Source organism: Macrobrachium nipponense, chromosome 11 (assembly GCF_015104395.2).
Source record: "Macrobrachium nipponense isolate FS-2020 chromosome 11, ASM1510439v2, whole genome shotgun sequence".
NCBI classification, from domain to species: domain Eukaryota; kingdom Metazoa; phylum Arthropoda; class Malacostraca; order Decapoda; family Palaemonidae; genus Macrobrachium; species Macrobrachium nipponense.
Genome location: NC_061087.1, coordinates 8,854,861 through 8,878,090, shown reverse-complemented (window position 1 = coordinate 8,878,090; position 23,230 = coordinate 8,854,861). Strand labels below are relative to the sequence as shown.

At 41.5% G+C, this 23,230-nt stretch overlaps 1 protein-coding gene across 1 annotated transcript; it reads right to left on the bottom strand.

Annotated features, from left to right (window-relative positions):
- Window positions 1-532: 532 nt before the first annotated feature.
- On the bottom strand, window positions 533-19,241 carry LOC135213035 (transport and Golgi organization protein 6 homolog). Its single transcript, XM_064246889.1, has 2 exons — window positions 16,129-19,241; window positions 533-700 (listed from the first exon to the last, which is right to left on the bottom strand). The coding sequence occupies exons 1-2, from the start codon at window positions 17,287-17,289 to the stop codon at window positions 533-535; spliced, it is 1,329 nt and encodes a 442-aa protein (XP_064102959.1). The 5' UTR covers window positions 17,290-19,241.
- Window positions 19,242-23,230: the final 3,989 nt, after the last annotated feature.

The window sequence follows — 23,230 nt, the reverse complement described above, 5'->3', positions numbered from 1 at the left end:
CTTAGCTATAGATTATCGCTAGTCTAACATTACCTCATAGGGCGCCTTATCATACAAGGCACAAGCCCCTAATACATATACAAAAACTGGGTTTGTATATTAATTATCAATATCAACTACAGTACGTATATTCATATCATAACAATAAAAGAATGATACCATCGAGAAAATCGAGATTAATGACAGTCAGCAAGAGCTCATGAAAACACATCTTCATTGGAAGATGGCCGAAAGTAAAGTGGAATGTTTATATCTGGGAGGCAGGTGGGTATTGTAAAGGACTGATGGTTTGTATATTGAGTAGGAACAACCGGATGTTGACATCTGGGCAGGTGGTTATTCCTACCTACCATACAGTAGTTTATATGGCCTAACCAACCTTGTTCAAACAGAGTTTTAACAGCTGTTTTATAGCTTTGCTGAGAGTAATTCCTATTGTAAAGGCTTGATGGTTTATATATTGTGTAGGAACAATACCAGCATTAGATACCAACTTTCAAAATAAAAATCCTACTTTAATACAGTAACACAATTAAATAAGTATCAAACCTGACAGGAGGCAATTGATGAAATGGGATTTGTGATGAGGAAGAATGGGACCCAAGCGTCTACTGGCCCGAACTAAAGCTTCAGCTAATTTTGCCCGATCTTCAGGGGTACGATTCCCAACAGCAAATTCTCGGGTCAATATATCTATAACCTGAAATATCCAATAATATAAATAGTATTATTAATAGGAGTAAAATTGTTTATAAAAATGTTGTGCATGTACGGTGGCAAAAATATAGACATTTTTAATATATAATATATTCCAAATTTCCTGTCAATTCTGAAATCAATGGTGATAGATTCATTTTGTGATATACCAGTAGTACATCATACATGAGAAATTACATTTGTTCATACGCAGAACAAACCTTCAGTCTTAACAATAGGATAAATCCTCTGCTGGAAAGCAGTCAGAAACAATCAAAGATAATAAATGCAAGGAATCAGTGGCATCTGGCATCAGAAGTGTAGTTAAGGTGGAAACCAGTCCACCAGTCCAGAGACTGCGCTTGAATCCAGTGACTCATCAATCTTTCTTCAATAGGATCATTTCTAGCGCCTACCTGGATCCAGTAAAAAGGTAGATGAAAGCAAGGAATCTTGTGGTATCTGGCAACGCATGCGTAGATCGGGTGAAGAGTGGTCAAATGCCGAACATCTACGCAAGTCTTTCCCAACTCAGGATGACTTAACAAAAAGAGGGGCAGCTAGAGGCGGGCAGTATAACGTTAAGACCTCAGGTTTGTAGCTATGAAAAATACAAATTGTCTTAGAAAATTTGCATTTGTTCATACGCGAACAAACCCTCGGTCTTAACAATAGGATAGACTATACTTGGAGGGAGGTATAAGACATCCTAGACCGGCTGGGGGGCCTTACCCACCAGTCCAGCTCTCAAAAGAAATAGTTCTTAGAGAGGGACTGAAACCCGTTGAGAAGCTAGATACACTACAATCTAACCACTCAGAACCTGAGAGACATACAATGATATATGGGATAACCATTGTATAGGGAACCAAAGAAAAACTGTGTCTGTCCAAAAAACAAACCAGGGCACTAGGGTTTGTAGTACTCCCGACTCCTCCTTGCCCAGGAGTGGAGTCTATGCTACTAAATAGTGGGTAAGATATTGAATACTGCACGACCACACTACCAGTATGACTACCTCACTCACCTGTATCAGACCAGTCCAGCAAATGACATGTCAATTCTTTAAACTGCCCGAAGGAATAAGGAAAGGTACAAGAGAAAGAAGGAGCCAGCCACTCACTCATTCTCTCATCCACACAATCATCTTAGGTAGATCCAAAGGTGCCCCGTTAAGGGCAACTATGAGTTACACAACCTGATGGGCAGCCACCACAGACCCAGGGAAAATGTGTCCATATAGATCTGTGGGCAACATCCTTAAGATAGAAAGAGGTGAACGTGGACTGGCGTAACCAAGTACCAGCGCTCAGCACTCTATGTACAGCCAAGTTCTTTTTGAAAGCCAGAGAGGGACCAATACCCCTAACCTCATGTGCTCTAGCCTGCACAGACGTGGCGATGGAATCATCAAGAGTCAAGTATGCCTGTTTGATGACTTCCGTATCCAAAAAGAGATAGTATTCTTAGACACCTCTTTCTTCGTATGGCCTGTACTGACCAAAAAGGCCTGCGGCCAGCAAGGTCTAAGGTGCCAAGTCCTTTTAAGATAGTAACGCAGGGCCCGGACAGGGTACAACAAAGGCTCTTGAGCATCACCACTCACAAAGTCAGTCAGTGAGGGAATGGAGAACGAAGCGAACCTGTCATCATGCACTTAGGGATTTTGGGTCTTTGCCACGAACTCCGAAACAAATTCGAAGGACACTGACTTCCAACCCCTGGTGTGCTTCACCTCATAACTCAGACCGGGGAGCTCTCCTACCCTTTTGGAAGATGCCAAAGCCAAAAGGAAAACTGTCTTAAGCATCAGGTTCCTATCAGATGAGCAGCACAAGGGCTCATATGGGCTCTTAGTCAAGCTCTTAAGCACCAAGAAAACATCCCACGTTGGGGGCTTGAGCTCTCTAGGAGAAGACAACAGCTCAAACCCCTTAACTAGCAGGGAAAGTTCCCAGGAAGAGGAGACGTCGATACCCTTAAGGCTTGTAACACCAAACTCAGAGCTGCCCTGTAGCCTCTAATGGCAGACACAGACAAACGTTTCTCATCTCTGAGGAAGGTTAAAAAGTCTGCTATTCGCTGAATAGAGGTCGCGAGTGGAGAAAAACCCTGTTTACGACACCAATCACAGTAGATCGCCCATTTGCCTTGGTAAACCGTGGAGGTTGACTTCCTAAGACTGCTGGACATGTGCCAGCTGACTTCTGAGAAAAGCCTCTCTCTCAGAGGAGATAGTTGATAGCCTCCCAACCGTGAAGAGACAGGGATTCTACGGACTGGTGGAACCTTTCTGCATGGGGCTGACACAGGAGATGCCGCCAAGGCGGAATCTCCCTCGGAATCTCCGACAACATCGATAGCAGATCTGGAAACCATTCCGCCTGAGGCCACAGAGGGGCCATCAGAGTCATTCTGAGACCCTGTGAACCCAACAGCCTGTTCAGAACTTGACGGACCAAACAAAACGGAGGGAAGGCATACACCGCAAGGTTGTCCCAGGGATGTTGGAATGCGTCTTCTGCCAATGCAAGGATCTGGGACCACTGAACAGAATATCTCCAGCTTCCTGTTGTAACGTGTCGTGAAAAAGTCCAGCATGGGTCTCCCCAAACCCCCAAATCTGGAAAAGCCTGTCCACCACCACTTGATGAAGGGACCACTCTGCCTAAGATCTGATCCCGGCGACTGAGTTTGTCGCGACCACGTTCCGTTTCCCTGGGATATTACCTGGCTGAAAGCTCTACCAAATTGCTGATTGCCCACTGGTGAAGCTCGACGGTCAAGGCATAAAGCTGCTGAGGAACTAGGCCTCCCTGTTTGTTCACATAGGCTACCACCGTGGTGTTGTCCGAGCCATGAGAACGACAGAGTGACCTCTACCATCCCCCCGAAACTCCTTCAGACCCAGGAAAGCCACCTTCAACTCCAAGACATTGATATGCTGCTCCTTGTCCTCTAAACCCAAATTGATATGCTGCTCCTTGTCCTCTAAACCCCAAATTGATATGCTGCTCCTTGTCCTCCAAACCCCAAACGCCTGAAACGATGTGGCCGCCTAAGTCAGCGCCCCAACCTGAGAGGGAGGCGTCCTAAACAGAAGGAAGTCCGGAGGGAGAGAGCGCAGAGGGACGCCCTTCAATAGATTCTGGTCGTCCAGCCACCAACGAAGATCTTCTCTCACTTTCAAAGACAGTGGGACCATAAACAGGGGAGAGTTCCCCGCTGGAGACCAGAATTCCCCCAGTCTCCATTGCAGAGACCGAAGATGAAGACGCCCATGAGGGACCAGCTTCTCCAGGGAAGATAGCACTCCCAGAAGAACCTGCCACTGATGAGCTGACTGATGCGACTTTGAGAGGAAGTTGCGCGCCACAGCCCGCAAATTCTCCAATCTCTGATCCGACGGGAAAACTCTCGCCACTGTCGTATCGATGACCATGCCAAGGTAGAGAATCCTTTGAGTGGGTACGAGGTTTGTCTTTTCCTGGTTGACTAAAATGCCCAGGTCCAGGCAGAACCGAAGAAGACGAATCCCTGTCCTGCAGCATTTTCTTTTCCCTGGAAACTGCCAAGACCAACCAATTGTCAAGGTACCTCAGCAAACGGATCCCCTGAGCATGGGCCCAACTTGACACATGAGAGAAGACCCTTGTGAACCCTTGAAGGGCTGTGGTCAACCCGAAGCACAAGACTTTGAACTCGAAGATCTTGCCCGCCAGAGAGAAGCGAAGGAACTTCCTGGACGTGGGATGAACAGGGATTTGGAAGTATGCGTCCTTCAAGTCTATCGACAGCATGAGGTCGCCTTCCCTCACGGCTGCCAACACCGAACGTGGGGTCTCCATCCTGAACCGTGTCTTTCTGATGAAGCGATTCAAGGTGGATAAGTCGATCACAGGCCTCCATCCTCCTGATGCCTTGGGCACCAAGAAGATGTGACTGTAAAACCCAGGGATGGACGCACTACTTCCGCTATCGCATCCTTGTCCAGCATCTTCTGCACCTCCTCCTGAAGAGCCAAAACTTCAGAGAATCTGGGGGATACGTCTTCCTGAGCATGGCTTGACCAACAGAGGAGGAGAGAAGTCGAATGGCAACAGGTATCCCACCCGAAGGACATCTACCACCCACTTCTCCGCCCCGTAATACTGCTACTTGGTCCAATGGCCAGCCAGGCAACCGCCCCCCCTGGCGCAGGAGAGGGAGAGGCGCCCAACCTACCGACGGCTCCCTTGACCTCTGCTCCTAGGGCCTCTTCTTGGTTTAAAGGAACAAGAGCAAAAGGGGCGTTGATCCTGAGACTTGGGCAATGACGAACGGAAAGGTCCTGCCAAACTCGAGGTTCTCAATGGCCTACCAGGGGATGATCTCCTCGATTGCTGCCTAACTATACAAACTGAGGTCCTTTACATAAGGAATTACTTTCAGCACCAGCTGGAACTTGGTCGTAAGATTCTATAACAAGGTAGTTATGCAGTAACTGCTTGTCTGATAGTCGGGAGTCCCGCCCGACTGGACACAAACATTCCATTTTGCTTTAGGCCTAGGAACAGATTGAGGGGTGGCATGAGGTGGGCCTATGTGTAAAGGACCTCAGATTTGTATAGTTAGGCAAAATACAATTTACTACTCTCAAAAATTGTGATTTGTTCCTACACGTTATATAAACCATCGGTCCTTTACATAAGGAAGACTCACTGATTGGTGGGAGGAATCTGAGTCTTGTGAACAGACTGGTGTTCGCCCAACCAAGGTTCCCTCCCTGGTCGTAAGAGCAATGGGGGGAACCTAGCCTCTGTCCAAATGATCAGAGTGAGATCACTACAAGACCAATGGGCAGACCTCTGGACCAATTCATAAGAGGGAGGCATGCATACCTCTTATGAATAGCAAGCGTGGACTTAAAAGTCGTAAGTAAGAGGACAAATAAATAGCATTGAGTTTGTCTCTTACTGTTGTCCATTTCCCTACCCCCCCCCCCCTTGTTAGGGAAGGGACAGATATCTGGTTCTATCCCTAATTAAAGAGATAAAATGGAGCTCAGTCACATAGCTTACCTGCACTATCGCCCTCTCCAGCATGTTACGACCACTACTCTCTGCCCACAGGAAGAGAGAAGAAAGGAGGAAGGAAGAGAAGCCAGTCACATTTTCATTCATTCTCCATTCATGCAATTACCACAAGGACGAGATGCAACCTGGTCCTGTTAAAGGAGCTGGGTAAGCTACACAACTTGTTGAGCAGCCACCAAGGGTCCCAAGGAAAAAGTGTCCAAGGACCTATGGGCAATATCCTGAAGGTAGAAGGAGGTGAAGGTGGTTTGGTTGAACCACACCCCTGCCTTCAGCACCTGTGCAACCAACAAGTTCTTGCGGAATGCAAGGGTATGACCAAATGACCAATACCTCTAACTTTGTGGGCTCTCGTACAAAAGGTACCTGTGTCGAAACTCCTTTCAGAGTCGTACGCTTTCCTGATTACCTCACAAAGCCAGAAAGAAATAGTGTTCTTGGAGGCTTCTTTCTTGGTCACCCCAGTGCTAACGAAGAGGCGTCGACACTCAGGCCTGAAGTGTTCGAGTTCTCTTCAGATAGCACCGTAGCACTCTAACAGGACAAAGTAACATCTCTTCCCCATCATTAACTGTGAAGTCCTCTAGGGAGGGGATCGTGAAGGACTCGAAACTGTCGTCAGGGACTGAAGGGTTCTGAGTCTTTGCTACGAAATCTGGGACGAAATAACGCCATTTATTCTTTGTTTTTGCATACATATAAAATGAATGACAGTTTATTTTGCAGAGATGAATTAAGTACTTCCAACTGGTCCTCTTTAGTGTGATATGGTTTTCATGGATTTTGTAGGAAAAGTAAAGCTAATGCTGTAATGCCTTAGGTGTGGTAATTTTGAAATTCGTGGTAGCACTTCTATTGTTTTAGTGTAGGTGAATAGGTACAACACAGCTGAAGAGCCCAATTTATTTCTGCTGCTTAATGACTGAACTTCAGCTGTATGAGAGATTTTATTTTGGAATTTCATTGCCGTAAGGTTGTATTTTCTCTCCATATTGGTGAAGTATTTTCCTTGTTAGCTTTTTTGCTATTTTCTATAGATAATTTAAGGTTTTTTTTGACCTGTTTTTTCACGATCACGACATTATTCACGGACATATCTGACTCTAGTGCATCTAGTATTCGTATTTGCAGGAAGGACTGCAAAACAAGACTGACAAAAGCTTCTTATAATTTGCATTCCATCTGTATTAATTGTAGGGGATAGATTTGTACAATTGATTTGACTTATGAACAATGCATGGACTGGGATCAGGAAAATGGAAGGTATTAGAGGCTCATTATACAAGCCTGAGAGATACAAGGAAAGACAGATGGCAGCTAGAGCTGAAGCTAGGAATTTAGTTAGCCTAGAGTGTACTCCTACGTCAGGTGTATTGCTTGTTGTATCTTCTGTAACTGCCTTTTCTTCCATAACCAGCCCTTCAGCAATTCCACATACTCATTTACCTGGCTCCCATGCTTCAGACCCCAATCCCATTGCCAGTATCAAAGCCAGATTTGACCAGAAATTTAGTCTCATTGTAAATACTGTGGCCCAATTAGGGACATCCATTATGGTCTTCATGGACAGTGAGTGAATAGGTGAAAGTGTAGTGTCAGTCCCACTGACGCTCCCAGACGAAGGTCACTGTCAGACTCCCCTAAACCTGGGAAGAGGCATACTGGAAGTTCAAAGGGAGGTCGGTGGGGTTTGCCCATGGGTAGTTGCCCCTCAGTCGAGCCTGTTGTCCATTCCCAGACCTTGGCAGACAGCCATTGGAAAGGCGTCCAAAAGGATGTGCATCAATTATCTTTTAGTGCTTCACATTCCAGTTCGGACAAGAGGCGACAGTGGCGCTTTTCTGATGAGTGCCGGCCTTTGAAGAGACCCAAAGCAGTGGCAGATCGCTCTTCTTCACTCCCCTGTAAGCAGTTCAAGGAATCTGAGTGCAGCCCCCTTGCTTTCATGTAGCTACTGGGACAATACAGAACACTTTTCTTCTGAGCTCCCAGTTGAAGAGCACCAGTATTTGGCACAAAAGTGCCATTCTTCTTCTTTTAAGTGCCCATCATTTGTAGAGCACCCAGCGCCAGTTTCTGAGTGCCTGGCACCATCTCCTGTTCACTTGGTGCCAGCTGCCAAGTGCCTGGCACCACCTCTTCAGTTGTCTGCTTCAATTTTTCCCAGATCCATGGTGCATGATCCTTCGCTGGCACCCATAGAGCCCCAACTCAATGACATTTTAGGCCTTTTACAGAGGATCCTTGCAGTAGCAATGGACCCTTCAGACTTGTCTCCTTCCCCAATTTCATCAGATGATGAAGTTCTCCACCAAGAACCTTCTCCCACAGCTTACATAGCTCTCCTCAGATATTTTTTGGTCAGTTTTCCAACTTTCTTTCTTCCAGCTAGCCTGGCTTCTCCTTCATCAACTTTTATGATGAGGAACCAGCCTGATGAGAGTTCCAGGCTCCTCAAGATGGTTCTTTCCTCCTCGTCAAGGAAAGCTTTGAGTGAGATTGGAGTGTGGCTCTTGGAGAAGAGGGAGCAAGGCAAGACTATCTTCTGTTCTCCTCCCGCTTGACTTTCATGCAGGAGGTACCTCTCCTACACCCCTGGAGAAGCTCCTTCTTTGGGATTTTTCTGGCCTTATTGATTTGTCTCGCAAATCAGCTTTAGCATCAGCAAAGATTATGTTCTTGTCGACAGAGCTCGACCATCTAGGAAGAAATATTTAGTGTTTGAAGTATTAAGCTTTCTAGATTGAACCATAGGAGTACTTGCAAAGAAGATAGGACTGTTGCAATCTTGCAGGGGACTTTTCTTCAGACTGGTTGGGTGTCCTTTCATTCACAGACAAAGCCATAAGGGATGGCCTCCTGGAATTGGCTGCTTTGTTTTCTCTGGGGGTACTGAGGAAGAGGGAACTTTGGTGTTCATTCTCCACCAAAGGGGGTACTCAGACCTCCAGAAAAAATTCATCATAGATCTCCTGGCTCGGCCAAATGTACCAAGGAGTCAACCTCGTTTCATACCTTGACGGTCTCCCCTCTCCAACAGCAGTCCTTTCATGGCAGTAGCGCAAGGTCCCAGTCCAGGCCTCGTTCAAATTTGTGCTCAGTCAGACCAATTAAGAAGACCTCCACCAAGCCTTCCATTCTTGGGAGAAATGTGAAGTCAGAGGCATAGAACAGTGGATTTTGAAGATTCTCAGAGAAGGCTATTCCATCCTGTTTAGGGAGAATCCTCCCTTAGTGTTGATACCCATTGCATATATTCAGTAGTACTTCAGACTTCAAACTTTAATCTGTTCCAGAAAGCTGTTCGAAATACGATTTGTTCGAAACAGGAAACAAACGCGTAATCCCATAAGAAATAAAGTTGATCAGGATAATTTATTCCTGCCAACCCAAAATGTCCCCCTTTTCATAGTAGTTTTTATTATCAATGTGCTCAGAAGTTAAATTAAGTGTGTAAAGTAATAAAAAGGATGTTATATGAAGCAAAATATAATTTTTTTTTGTACAATTTACAAACTGTTTGGTGAAAATGGTGCACAACTGGCTGGGTGATAGAGGGAGGAGAGACTTGAAGCCTTTGAGGAAACCAAAATGGTTGCAGTAGGCAAAGTTTTATATCAATTTTATTCACATTTTACAGGATAATCAAAGGAATTAATAATGTGTGTCCCACTGTGTCTGTAGAGAGAGAGAGAGAGAGAGAGAGAGAGAGAGAGAGAGTAATCAGCATTACTGTGTGATTGTTGACATGTTTACACTTGGATCTTAAGTGCATGAAAGACATTATGCCGCAAGGATTTTACAAACAAATAAGTTATAAGTAGAGAATGCAAGAAAAGGAATGAGAGTTTAAATAACTTTTCATAAGGAAGTCATTTAAACATACAATCGAAGACAGCAGAAGCTGAACGCAGCACCAGCGTGTTTACTATGGAGCAGAGTTACCTTTACAATGATAAAAAATTGTAAAAAGCAACTATGACTAGATAGGTATTTTAACATAACAAAAAGAAGTAGATCAAGTAAATGAAAAAAACGGACGTGAATAATCAGCCCAGCCCAGCTGGTTAAGTCAGTAGGAAGCAGACGCTTGTCTTCCCTCTCCTCTCTCTGCTGAGTGAGACGATAGAGTCTATCGTCTCACTCAGTGCACCGAACACTGCCACAAATAAGACTTTTTTTAAATTATTTTTTATTACTATATTGCATTTAATTGTTTTCATGTTTTATCATTATGTTACATTCATGGTGAAATAAAACTTTATTTTTTTATGTAAATTGGTACTGCTTTTACGTACATACTATAGTAAGATTCTACTGTCTCTTCTCTTCTCAACAAATCATGATGCACGATAACTTAAAAATTATTCATTCATTATTCCTCAAAAATATAAACGCTCCCTCCATCTATCTCAAGTTAGCTGTGCATCACCGCAATGACGAATGATTTTGTTAATTGTTTATGCTAAATTCTATTGTGAAAAGCTTTCTACTTTCATTTACTAATTTGTTAAATATGATTACTGTAAACTATACCGTCTCACTCAGGGCACCGAACACTGGCTCAATTAAGACTTTTTTATTGTTTCTGTATTGCATTTGATTGTTTTCATATTTAATCATTGTTAACTTTATTGTGAAATTCCCTTTTTTATGTGAATTTTTATTGCTTTTACATACATACAGTAATTTTTTAACTCTCTCTTCTTCTCTCCTTAATATATTGTCAACACTCCCTCGTTCAGTCTCAAGCCATCTGAGTGTGACGTCACCACGGTATCATACAATTTTGTACACCTTTAACGCTAAATTTTATATTGAAATGCTTTAATTCTTTATTTATTTTGTCGAATATAGTTATCATAAAACTAGATATTGTCAATGAAAAAGCATGTTAATACAGTTTTTCTTGTAGGACGCAGTAGGCCATCAAATACAAGTATAAACAAGATATGTGTAATCAGGCAGTTCGAAGTATGAGCATTTGTTCAACAAACGACACAAAATTTTCTCGAAAATTTTGTTAGAAAAACGGAAAGTTTGACATAAGAAATGTTTGACAAACGAGGTACCACTGTAGAGCCTACTCAGTGGGCTCAGAGAGGTATTCGGCCCTTTCAGAAGAGGTCTCTTCCCTTCTTAGAAAAAGAGCTGTAGAGGTGGTCCATGACGTCACACAGTGTTTTTACAACTGTCTGTTTTTTATCCCAAAGTCATTAAGAGGTTGGAGACCTGTCCTCGATGTCAGGGCCTTGAATTTCTTCATTCAGAAAACTAAATTCAAAATGGAAACGAACCAATCAGTCCTGTCATCCATTCACCAGGGTGACTAGATGTTAACAGCTGATATGCAGGATGCCTACTTCCATATGCCCATACATCCGGACTCCAGGAAGTACATGAGGTTTGTGTTCCAGGGCAGAGTCTTCTGGCCCTGTGCTTTCGCCTCTCTACAGCTCCTTAAGTGTTTATTCATGTTCTTGCCCTTCTTGCAAAGTGGCTCCACCTTATGGGCATCAACGTCTCCATGTATCTAGACCATTAGCTCTTCTTCGCTCTCCATCAAGAGTAAACGGAGGACCTATGGAAGACCCTTCTCATCCGGGAGTTGGATTTACTCATCAACCTACAAAAGTCACAACTGACTCCAACTTAAGTAATTCTTTGTATGGGATGACGATCAACTCTGAGTTTGCGGGTTTTACAGTCCCCCAACAGAGCAGAGTCGTGCCCTCAGACAGCCAACAGGTGGATGAGTCTTTTAGGAGCTCTTGTATCCATTGAGAAGTTCATCAGATTAGGAAGACTCCTTATGAGGGTACTGCAATTCTTCCTGAAGGCCAGTTAGGACAGTAAAACTCACCCAGACTCGTTTGTTTTTTCCCATACATGAAAGACTTGCAATGGTTGCTATCAGAAGAAAGACTTCTTGAAGGGAAGTCTCTCCTTCCTTTTAACCCCAGCCTAGCCTTATATTTAGACTCATCAGATCTGGGTTGGGGAGCCCTTCTGGAAGATATGGAAGTTTCTGGGACGTGGTCCCTCAGAAAAGAGGGAACTTCACATCAATGTAAGAGAACGGAAAGCAATCCATTTAGGTCTTCATCATTTATAGCAGCAACTTTCAACAAGACAATAGTGATTCTTTCGGGCAACACCACTGCTCTGTCTTACATTAAAAAACAAGGAGGCACTCAACTCCTTTTCCCTCTGAAAAGCAACAAGGGAACACCTTCTTTGGGTGGAGAAGAATTAAAACAAGATAGTTACATGATTCCTTCAAGCTAAATGTCCTAGTGGACTAACTAAGTCACCGCAAACAGTTCCTACCCGTGGAGTAGACTCTGAATCTACAGATGGTCATAGATGTACACCAACCTGTGGAAACTGTGGGGAAAACCGTCGAGGAACCATTGCCTCCTGATGTTTTGCTCTCCAGCCCTGGACTTTTTGGCATGGGTAGGGTCTTTGAGAGAAACTCATGGCATACAACAAACCCCAGTCTATAGAAGGGGGAGAACAGATAGAAGGCAGTGATGATGATGACAAAAGGATCTCTTCTTCAACTTCTACCACAACTGAAGGGCCTCACTAGTGCAAGTACATTTAGAAACGCAAAGAATTTCCTCCTAAGAACTAACCAGCATCCGAGATATCAGAAGATGGGTCGTATTTCTCTTGAAACGCCAAGGCGATCAATTGAAACTGTCATCAAAAGAACTAGCCATGACATGGTAGTGACTCAAAAGTGATCTAAATTTTGTTTAAATATTATTAATTAATTTTCTATTTAATAATTTGATTTTATTGTAATTGATGTGTGTCAGTATTTCATTCCAATGCTTACTGTCAATTGTTTCTTCCCACAGGTGTAGACGCTTGTCATTCAGGTGAGTTTCCTAATTGAGAATTTTCATCTTGAAACTTAGAGCTTTGATCATTTACATTTACACTTATTGCTTTGCACTTTTGTTACTGGTATGAATACTGTACACAACTGTTCCTTTTCTTTGAACATTGAAATCTAGTATTGGGTATTGTTTCCTTTTTATAATAAACAGCCATCTTGTACAAAAAGATTTCCCTTGAAAAATAATATACATACTCCCCTTGATTTAAAATAATTTTTTTCTAGAGAAAATAAATTACTTTTCCATTCTGGTCTTCATGGCATAACTTGTACAGTAACAGATTAATGCAACTCTTTCCACCAAGGCCAACCAAATCTTCAGTTTGTGATCTTACAGAAAATTCTAGGGGACTCTTGGGCCAGCTTAATCCTGAAATTTAACCAAGAAAAGTGGGACTCTTCAAGCTGGTGCCCAGACAAGTGAAAAAAAGTGATGAGGATCCAGTGATCAAAAGAACCTGTAGAAACTAGGCAAGCACTATACAGCATTGTGTTGCTTTATTGGTGACCAGACAAAAAAAATCACAAGGATGCAGTGACCACAGAACCCTATAGGCAATAGCACTATACAGCATAGCATTACTTCACAACACAATCCATCTGTGATATCATGAGCGCAGACTACTCTTACAAAAGCAGAAAATAATATGTGTAAGAGCGGGATTAATCATATATTCAAACAAAATTGTAATGACAAGTTTATTTCATATACTATATATGACAAAAAGGGGAACAAAAGTGAAGGGCAACAGATGATGAAACATCAAAGGGAGATGAGACGCCACAGAAGCAGAGAAAGGCTACGTCGGAGAAGGCGTCTTTTTAAGATTGGTATCCCTGAATGACGACGCAGACCACATAAGACACCACATAGATGGGGCTCCAAGGCTTGAAAAGAACACACTGCCATCAGAACTAACTTGGTTCCAAACTCCCACTGCAGCACCAACATGGAATACCTGTAAGAGAAGTGGCAACTCTGGGAGAGAGAAGAGAATGTAAAGAGGCTCCCAGTATCTGAGCAGAACACACTGCTGACTGACTTCAAGGTGAGAAGCAGGGCTGACATCTGTCGTACTAGAAGAAGGCGGGAAGTCAACAGTCAAAACAGATCTGAACTGCAGGACCTGAAAAGAAACAAATAATATGCCTTCCCCACTCAGGAAGGAGGAACCTCCCCCCCACCCAGACAGAAGGAAAAGAAACATTAATATCTATGAGAAGGGAGTGAGCCGTACAACTCACCCTCCCACCAAGCAAGATGGGAAAGAGACGAGACGGTAAATTCTGACTGGTCTTAAGCATGTAGTCTAGCGGGACCAATGCAATTTTTGCTTTTGTGTATGTTGAGATTTAGTTATTTTAGTATTCATGATTCTTTTATTCCATTTTTTCCTTGCAGCTTGTATAAGGAGATTGTTGCTCCCCTTCAACCCAAGGTTAAACAACTTGAAACTTAGAATTGAATGAGAGGACAATTACTATAGAAGAGCTGTTGCAAATGGAGGAAGGGATGAGCAAAGTAGAAAAAGGCAGCTGCTAAATTGGAGAATACAAAAACTCTTGATAATTACCACTCTTTCCCCATTCTTCCATATATGACACAAACTTCTAAGAGGTGACAATTTCGATACATTTACCTTGAATAAAGTTTGCCAGCAGTTAAAGGAGAGAGAAAATACGGGTTAATCTCTCCAGTAGGAAGAAGGATATAGAAAACTAAACAAGACTGATGCTGAGCAAGCTGATTTCCAATCTGAAGAAGACTGGAAGACCAAAGTCAGGAAAACTTTAGTACTGGAAAGGGTTCTTTTGATAGTATGAAGATGGGAGGATTGTAGATATAGCTTGAAGAATTAGATTAGGGTTCTTTAATTAGGTTCAGGTTCTTTAGGTGGTATAAGAGTAAGTTAGGTAAGTTTAAGTCAAATACAGTTCTGCTTACAGGTCTCAGACTAATATTAAGGATTAGGTTTAGGTTCTTTGCCTGGTCAGGTAATATTAAGTTACTCTAAAATAGGTTTTTGAAGAACTGAAGTGACAAAAAAATTTAATTTACTGTTCCATACCATTAACAAAATAAAGTAAGTTAAAGAAAAAGTAAAGTTTCATTGAATAACCTCCAAATCTGTCCCCATCACACTACCCCAATTGTGGCCATTTCAAAAGCCCCTAGAACATCTCGAATGTCCCAATTCATACAAAATCTGAAAGACTAAAAAATTACCACATTCCTAGAAATTGTGTAGTTGAAACAAAATGATGTATATAAAAAGAAAAAACATAATCAATCACACACCTAGGTGTTAAATAAATAACAACAATGATATAAATGGAGAAAAAACTCCACACAAAGCCTACTAAGTGACATGAGTAAGTAAATATATCATAGAAGAATTAATAAAACATATTGAAATGTCTTAACATAGACAAATGTTTCAATATATCTAAAAAAATATTTCAAACTTGCTAAGTAAAGAACATGATGGAGCTGGCCCCTCTCTCCCTGAAGGGGCAATATTCTCCGCTAGAGACAGGGCAGCATTATACATACAATCAGCTGAAGATAAAGCAGTAGGAATAGGCCTAGAAGTACATCTACTGCAAGTTGTATGTCTTACAGAAAGACAGGAAATGTGAACATGGGAACCCTGGGAGGTCGGGACAAATGTTGATGCTCACGGGACTTCTTAGGCTGGATGGAAGAGTCCATGGAACAACAGAGACAGAAATCACGGACTTAGGTAAAAACCCGGCTTGGAAGGAGGAGAGCAAAAGTTAACAACCGCTCTGAAGAAAGACTAAATGCATCACTAGGTGCGAGCATGGTCTCTGACTCACTTCCACCTCAGCTACGTATCAGATGCCAGATGCCACAGATTCCTTGCATTTACAGTTTTTTATTGTTTTTAACCAGTTTCCAGCTGGCACCAGAAGATTTATCCTAATGTTAAGACCGAAAGTTTGTTCCATGTATGAACAAATATTAATCACTATCAGAATCCATACTCTACAGCTAAATTACTACAGATACTGTTATGAAAGCTTAACCATCTTAAATCTGCAATCATCAAAAATCTCTCTCTTCTTCAATGATGCCTGTCTCTCTCTATCAAACTTTCAGTTAAGTCAGTATTCTATACTGTGTGGTAGCCTCCACAGTTGTCTTCCTCTTGTTAAAAAGTGAGGTAAAATATTTTTCATTACATTCTCAGAACATTCTATAACTGTATTCAATATTTTGTAAAATGGCAATAAAGTGAAGTAAGTATCAAACCTGAGTGCATGTGTCACTTTTTTTTCCTTACAAAAGTTAGCAGAGCCATTTGATGTTAAGGGACTGACTGACAATGACCCTGTTGATATTTTTTTAAGGCTATGAGTAATGTATAAATTCTTAACATCATTTTATTTTATGCAAAACTCATTATTACTGAAATTACCCACCTTCTCTGGAAAAGCATCACACAGCACAGCTAAGCCTTGAACTGCCATGAGATAAATGTAAGAGTCCTCTTCTTTCAAACTATGTTGAAATAAAGCTAACAGCTGTTCTTTGTGCAAAAGAGTTTCATCATCTCTTTCTTCTATGAGCTTGCTCAAGATTAAGAGACCATGACCTCTTGTGGGTAATATAGGGCTAACAACATCTTCCATTGCTTCACTGTAGCTTGACCTCTTGTGCAATGACTCACTTCCAGTTTTCACCATATTCACAGGATTACTTCCTTTTCCATGAGCACTTTTAGAACTAGTTTGATTTGATGAATGTGGATCCTTTATTGTAGCAGCTTGATCACTTTTGTTTGATGTATGTGTGATAGCACCATGAGTAATAACAGTGTTCCTAAGTTGTTCCACAAACATTAAAACTGCTTCATCAGTTACAGTGTTCTTTATTTCCACTAATGAAGGAAGAAGTAATTTCAAACCTTTCCAGTCCTCACTACTCATTCTTTTTCTCAAAATCTGTTCACTTACATAGCATGACACCATCATTACAACATGCAGCATAAAAGACAACCTAGTTTTATCTAATGCTTCATCTTCACACTTCTGACAACATGTCTTTAATAATGAAACAACAATTGGGACAGCTGCCGATAAATTTTGAAAGAGATCATCTGTCAATTTTCCATTGTCAGCCAAATTACTTAAAAGGCTACAGCATATATAAATCCTTCTTACTGCCTCAAACTGTTCTACCCTGACATCACAATCAGTTACAAGAAGTGTTGAGGAAGTTTCTTTTCTGTTCAGGACACTGAAGTCTATGTATGATACCAAGCTTTCATAAAAAGCCCGTACAATCTCGGGGTTCTGCAGCTCTTCTAGAATTTTTACCACTACTTTTGCCAGATGTTCATCATTTTCCAGCACCTTCTGCTGACAGACAGATTCAGCAACGTCTAGCCTCACACCACCTTCGTCATCTAGACATAACAATATATGTGGATTAACTGTTGGAATTTCAGGTAATAGATTAACTCTGCAAACATGAAGTAAAATTCTTATTGCCTCAAGTGGTGACTGCTGTGATAGAAATCTGCAAAACAAAACAAAAAAGCAAAATAAGATTTGCACCAGTACGAACAAGCATAGCTTCATTTATGGTGTATTCCCAGACAACATAACCAATAGGATTGAGGAAGTTAATTTTTTGGAAACCAATTTTTTCAAGAAAAGAATGCTTAAAGCCTTTCATGCATCTGTGAAAAGTTACCAGACACTCTAATTCCAGCAGTAGGTAAACTGAACCACTTATTGATGTCTGAACCAGCTATCTGGACCAGAGGAGGTTGGGAGAAGGCACTAATTGTGAACATAATAGGTTTTTATTGAATAAATAAAATACCCTTATTTTTACAAAGCTAGAATGCTACTTAGATGGAGGATTCTACAACTGCTTTGATGAGTAAAACCAAGAGCTTGCTGGATAACAGACAAATTTCTGGGACAAAGATTGTTTGGTATTCAAAAGCTCTGAGGCCTAGGGTCTCATGAAAATGGCTTCTGATAGCAGTAATAAACACAATTACAAAACCATCAGGTGTACAGATTGGTACCAAGAATGGATTTCCCACTTGCTCCCTCCTCTAAGAAGTTAATAGAATCTGACATACTACCACCACAAATCCAATGAAGAACATTAAAATTTCTGAGTGAAATTCCAGAAATAAAATTTCGTGAAAGTCAACAGACATATTCAGGATGCAGGTTTAAAATAAAACCATTACTAAAACATCTATTGAACAATGAGTTTGATAGTAACTCATATTTCAAGAACCCTCACCTTCACCTGAGATGCTTGTTTCTCTGAAAAATTTTCATAAGCCTGCAAAATTACTATTTCAGCTAAAGAGATATAGTATTTTAGTCCCTTCTTTTGTAAGTGCCTTAGTTGACAGAATTACCATAGTACATCTATACTACTCGTATAACGTGCAACCCCCAAATTTTCACCCATAAAAAATTTTTCTATCATGTATCTTGTGTGTCATGTGAGTTCCTTTTATGAGACACCAAATTATAACAAACTAACCTCTTTTCCTCCAATTCTTTATCTATCCAATCTTCTAGTTAAGAAAGTTAAAAAAGTGAAAGAGAATGATAAAAGTGCCATTAGTAATATTATAGTAGTACGAACAGTGGAACCTCAACATACGAAAGTCCCAACTTATGAAAAATTCAAGTTACGAAAGCAAACACGAAGATTTTTTTGCCTCTGCATACGAAAATAATTCAGGTTACGAAAGGGTGTTACTCTAAGGTCCCGAGATTCGCCCAGACCACCGAGAACAATTTTAAAACTCACGCGCCGCCAACTGAGTAGACTCGCCACCATCCTCCCGTTCTCCCATTGGTTCCTGATGCTAGTCACCGCCGTAAGATCCTGGTCTCCCATTGATCAGCATCTACTCCATCATGCTCTACGTAAAGGCGTTGTTCGGCCACTCCGTAGCACAAGTGTTATCGTACGCACACGGAATTCGTTCGTTCACATATACGATTTCGTTTGTTAACTTAAATTTGTATTAGCGATTTTGCTTTGTACTTTATCGTGTTGTGTGAGAACTTAATTAGTTACTTAATTATGTACGTATTAGCCATGGGTCCCTAGAAAGTTGCTGAAGTTCACGGAAAGAAGAGGATGTTTTCTAAGGAGACAAAGATGGAGATAATCAAGAAGTATGAGGCTGGCATGCGGTTGAGTGTGATCGCTAAAGAATATGGCCGAAATCTGTTGACGATAGGCACCATCCTTAAGCAGAAGGAAGCCATCAAAGCAGTTACACCTTCCAAGGGCGTGACTATTTTGTCCAACAAGAGGAGCCACATGCATGATGAAATGGAGAGGCTGCTTCTTGTATGGATTGAGGACAAAGAAATTGCTAGCGATACGATAACCGAGACGGCAATCTGACAGAAGGCCAGCGCTATTTTCGGTGAACTGATTGCCCAGGCTGAAGACGACAGAGGAGAAGGGACATCGACAGCAACCCCAGACTTCAAGGCTTCTCGGGGGTGGTTTGATAAAGTCCGTAAACGGACTGGCATCCAATCGGTGAAGAAATTCAAATTTTGTAAAAAAACATAAAGTATAAAAAAGTAAAAAAAAATGTAAAAAACAAAAAAAGAAAGAAAAAAAAAAGAAATTTGATTTTAAGTTTTTTGTAAAGTTAAGTGTTAATGTTTTCTGCCATTTGTGTGTGTTTTTTGTAAAGTTTTGTAAAGTTAAGTGTTAATGTTTTCTGCCATTTGTTAATGTGTTTTGTAAAGTTTAGTGTTAATGTTTTCTGCCATTTTTTAATGTTTCGTAAAGTTAAGTGTTCGTGTTTTCTGTCATTTGTCCTCCTCCGTCACCACTTTCGGAGATCGCCTCACTCGAAAGGTAAGGTTCCACATTTTACTACATATGTATGTACGTACAGTATTTCTTGTACCATGTACACTAATACACTTTATTTACAGGTATGTAGTACATATTAGTAGTACGTATATGTAGTTTAAGTTAGGTATTGAATGGTCCAAATTGTTGTATTTCATTGTTTATTGGTCAATTTAGCTTTATTATAAAATTTACTGGGGTGTTTTTGAAGGGCTTGGAACGAATTAGGCAATTTACATGTAAAATGTGGTTCAAGATATGAAAAAATCAGGTTACGAAGGAAGCTTCGGAACGGATTAATTTCATATCCTGAGGCACTACTGTACTTGTGCAAATGCTTACAGCCATACACAACCTAATGAGAAACAGCAGTTTATCTATGAACAACTGAATTGTGTGACAATGTGTATGTACATTAGTAAAAAATTGCCATAGTTATGTTCAGATTATGTTAAGTAGGATAGGACTGATATAATTTTACATTAACTATACAGTGAACCCCCCGTATTCACGGACTCACACATTCGTGGATTTCACTCTGGAACATTTCCCCACATTATTCGCAGAAAATTCGCCTATTCGCATTATTTTTCTGAGATATAGCCACAAATTCCTGGTTTTTTATCTATTTCATCATAAAATGCACTCTTTGTGAGAAAACTATTAAAAAAACCAGGTATATAAATGTTTAGTGGGTTTTTCTTGAGTTTTAACAAACAAAATATCACAATTTTTGAAAGTAAATTGTATTTTTCCTAACCATAAACCTGAGGTCCTTGGCATGAGGAATTACTTTCGGCATATGTAGTTGGAATTACGGCCGGTAAATTCTTAACAAGGTGGTTAGGCAGTAACTACCGTGTGGTAGGCAGGTAGGTCCGCCTGCCCGGGTGTAAACACTCCATTTTGCCTTTTGCCCCAGGTTCAGATTGAGGGGTGACATGAGGTGGGAATAAATGTAAAGGACCTTAGGTCTGTATAGTTAGGAAAAATACAATTTACTTTCAAAAATTATGATTTGTTCCTACATGATATACAAACCCTCGGTCCTTACATGAGAAAGACTCACTGATTAGTGGGAGGAATATGAGTGAGCCTCTAGAACTGACTGGAGTTCTACATACCTGGGCTATTCCTCCTGGTCATAAGAGCGAGGAGGAGTGCCCTGCTTCTGACAACTTGATCGAAGTATAGGAGCTGCATGATCAAGAGTCAGACTTTTGGGCCTTTTCGAAATAAGTGAGGAATCGTAACTCATCCGAAAATGAGCTGGGAAGAATATTTAGAGTCGGAGGCATTAATACAAAGTTCTAGGAAGGGTTTGCATTATTGCCAGTATCCTTCCTCCCCTTACTAGAGGAAAGAAGCGGGATTGTTGGTTTCTATAATTCTGATAGGAAACATAGAAAGGAAGCTCTATGTGTAAGCTTAACGCATCAATTGCCCAAACCAGTCAGTGTAAGTTTGAGTCCGATCCTCAACCTGAAGAAAGAGGAGTGGAAGGACGAGGTGGGGAAGATGGAGAGGCCAGTCACTCTCACATCCTTCTCACCTTTAGAACTGCACACCATAGGCGAGATGCATCTTGTCCTCTTGAAGGAGCTGGGTAAGCAAACACAACCTACATGCATCCACCACCGGTCCAAGGAAAGAAGGTTCCAAAGACCTGTGGTCAGGCCCGAAGGAAGAAAGATATAAATATGGGTCGCATTAGAACCTCATCTACCTTCCTGTCAGACATATTCTTCGGAGTGATGAAATGTACCCATTCACTGGACTATCCAACTGCAGAGAAGTCTCTCACGGTCTTGTAAGACTCGGAGAAAGACGTGTCATCGGACACTTCTCCAATGGCAGTCCGCAGCAGATAAAAACACCAACACTCCATGATGGGTATCGATCCTTTATGGGTACAGCAACACGCCAATAAGACAAAGTAATGACTGATCTGGATCAACCAATACTAAGTCCACAGCGTAGCTCATGACGGACTCGGACTCTTCAACAGATGCCGACTGACGGCGTTCAGTGAGCTGTCAGTCATGCATCTGAGACGTAGTCACAACATGACACCCGTCTTTGAAGGGTTATGCTGATAACAACCATACAAATCGTCTATCTTGTTCACCACTGATGTTAGGAGATGAGATGATGTTTCTTTCAAGGCATGCGCACATCAGACGATAGTCAATTGCCTTCTAGAGACCGAAATCCCTGTGATGGCAAGACAGAAGTTTCTCATCAGTAGTTGAATAACAACTATGGAGAAACAATACTATATTACTAGTGAATGACTAAGGTGAATGCGGACCTACGTCTTCACAGCTGAATCGAGAGAAGTAGACTCTCAAGATTCTGATCATAAAAAAAAATTTCCCGTCAATGACACCACCACTGAAGACAGCTTTAATCCCTGTTGTTTTATAGAGGTCTGAAAAAGCTAAAAAGCTATTTCATTGCTGTTTGGTGAGAAAGTCGGAGTAATGAAAACACAGGGATTGTACTGTCTGAAGAACCGTTTCTTGTGGGTTGGATCAGGGAGGACATTTCTATTTACTTTGGAAGCAGAGCTGGCAGGGCAGGGAACAGGCGAAGTCTTCCGTTATTCATTGACAATTTTGGGGCGGGGTGAACAAAGAATAATTGCAAACCTTACGAATTACAAAATGTATATTAGAAGACAAACTCAGATTGTCTGAAGAATATCATTCTGCATCATTGCAATGGTAGGTACGATGAAGCGGAAGACTAGACTATAAGGCTTCTGTTACCATGTAGGATTAAACAGAAAGGATGGATAATGAGTCTAGTGAGATACACGTATATCTAGATGATAACTAGTCTAGTGAGATATATCTGTCTGAAAATTCTTGCAACAGCAAAATGCGATGCAGGAGAAATGGGCATAGTACATGTATGCGAGAATTCCGCCTACTAGAGAACTAAGTCTGTGATTGCCAGGCAGAGATTCGAATCGGTAGTCAATCCTCGACAGAGGGAAAACAATACCAAACCAAAATATCTCAGAGAGAAAGCAGTACTGACTGAGGCAGCCCCATACACCGCTTGCTCTCGCTCAACTTGTTGCCTGGTATTCCATTCCATGAAGGAATGCGTTCGGCTAGAACCATCGAGCGCAAAAAAGATACGCTTGAGCATTTGCATTTTAACCGAAATGGGAGAGAAGAAAACCCTCTTATTTGGTGATACTGCAAATGCTGTTGGTAACCAATACCACTAGTTATCTCAAAATAAAAACCGGTAATTCTTGGGAGGCCTGAAAGGCTGTCCTGAGTTCCGATCAATTAAGAGAAGATACTATTTGTCTCAGTCACTTACCAGAAGAGTTAACTTACAGTTATGTGCCTACTACTCAAGACAATGCAACTGATATCCGAAGCATGTCACGAGAGAAATAAATAGTATATTTGTAGGTTCCTGTAAATCACACTCCAGCCAAATTCTTCTTCATCGAGGGACACGAACAAGGACTGGAAGCAGATCTTCATTCATTAATGAAGAGAGCAAAACGTGGCTGGACCAAGGGAAGCTCACTCCTCACGATACCCCTCCCTGGTCGCGCTCCTCCTGGGACAGGTGAGGCAGATCTTGATGCTTCCGCTCTGTCTACAGCAAAACCGGTGGACGGATGAGGGCTGT

Excerpts from the sequence above, each read along its gene's own strand:
- LOC135213035 (XM_064246889.1), bottom strand. The coding sequence starts at position 17,289 with ATGAAGCTATGCTTGTTCGTACTGGTGCAAATCTTATTTTGCTTTTTT. Across the intron at positions 701-16,128 it reads GTGATGCTTTTCCAGAGAAG|GTTATAGATATATTGACCCG; the intron begins GTGGGTAATTTC and ends TGGATATTTCAG.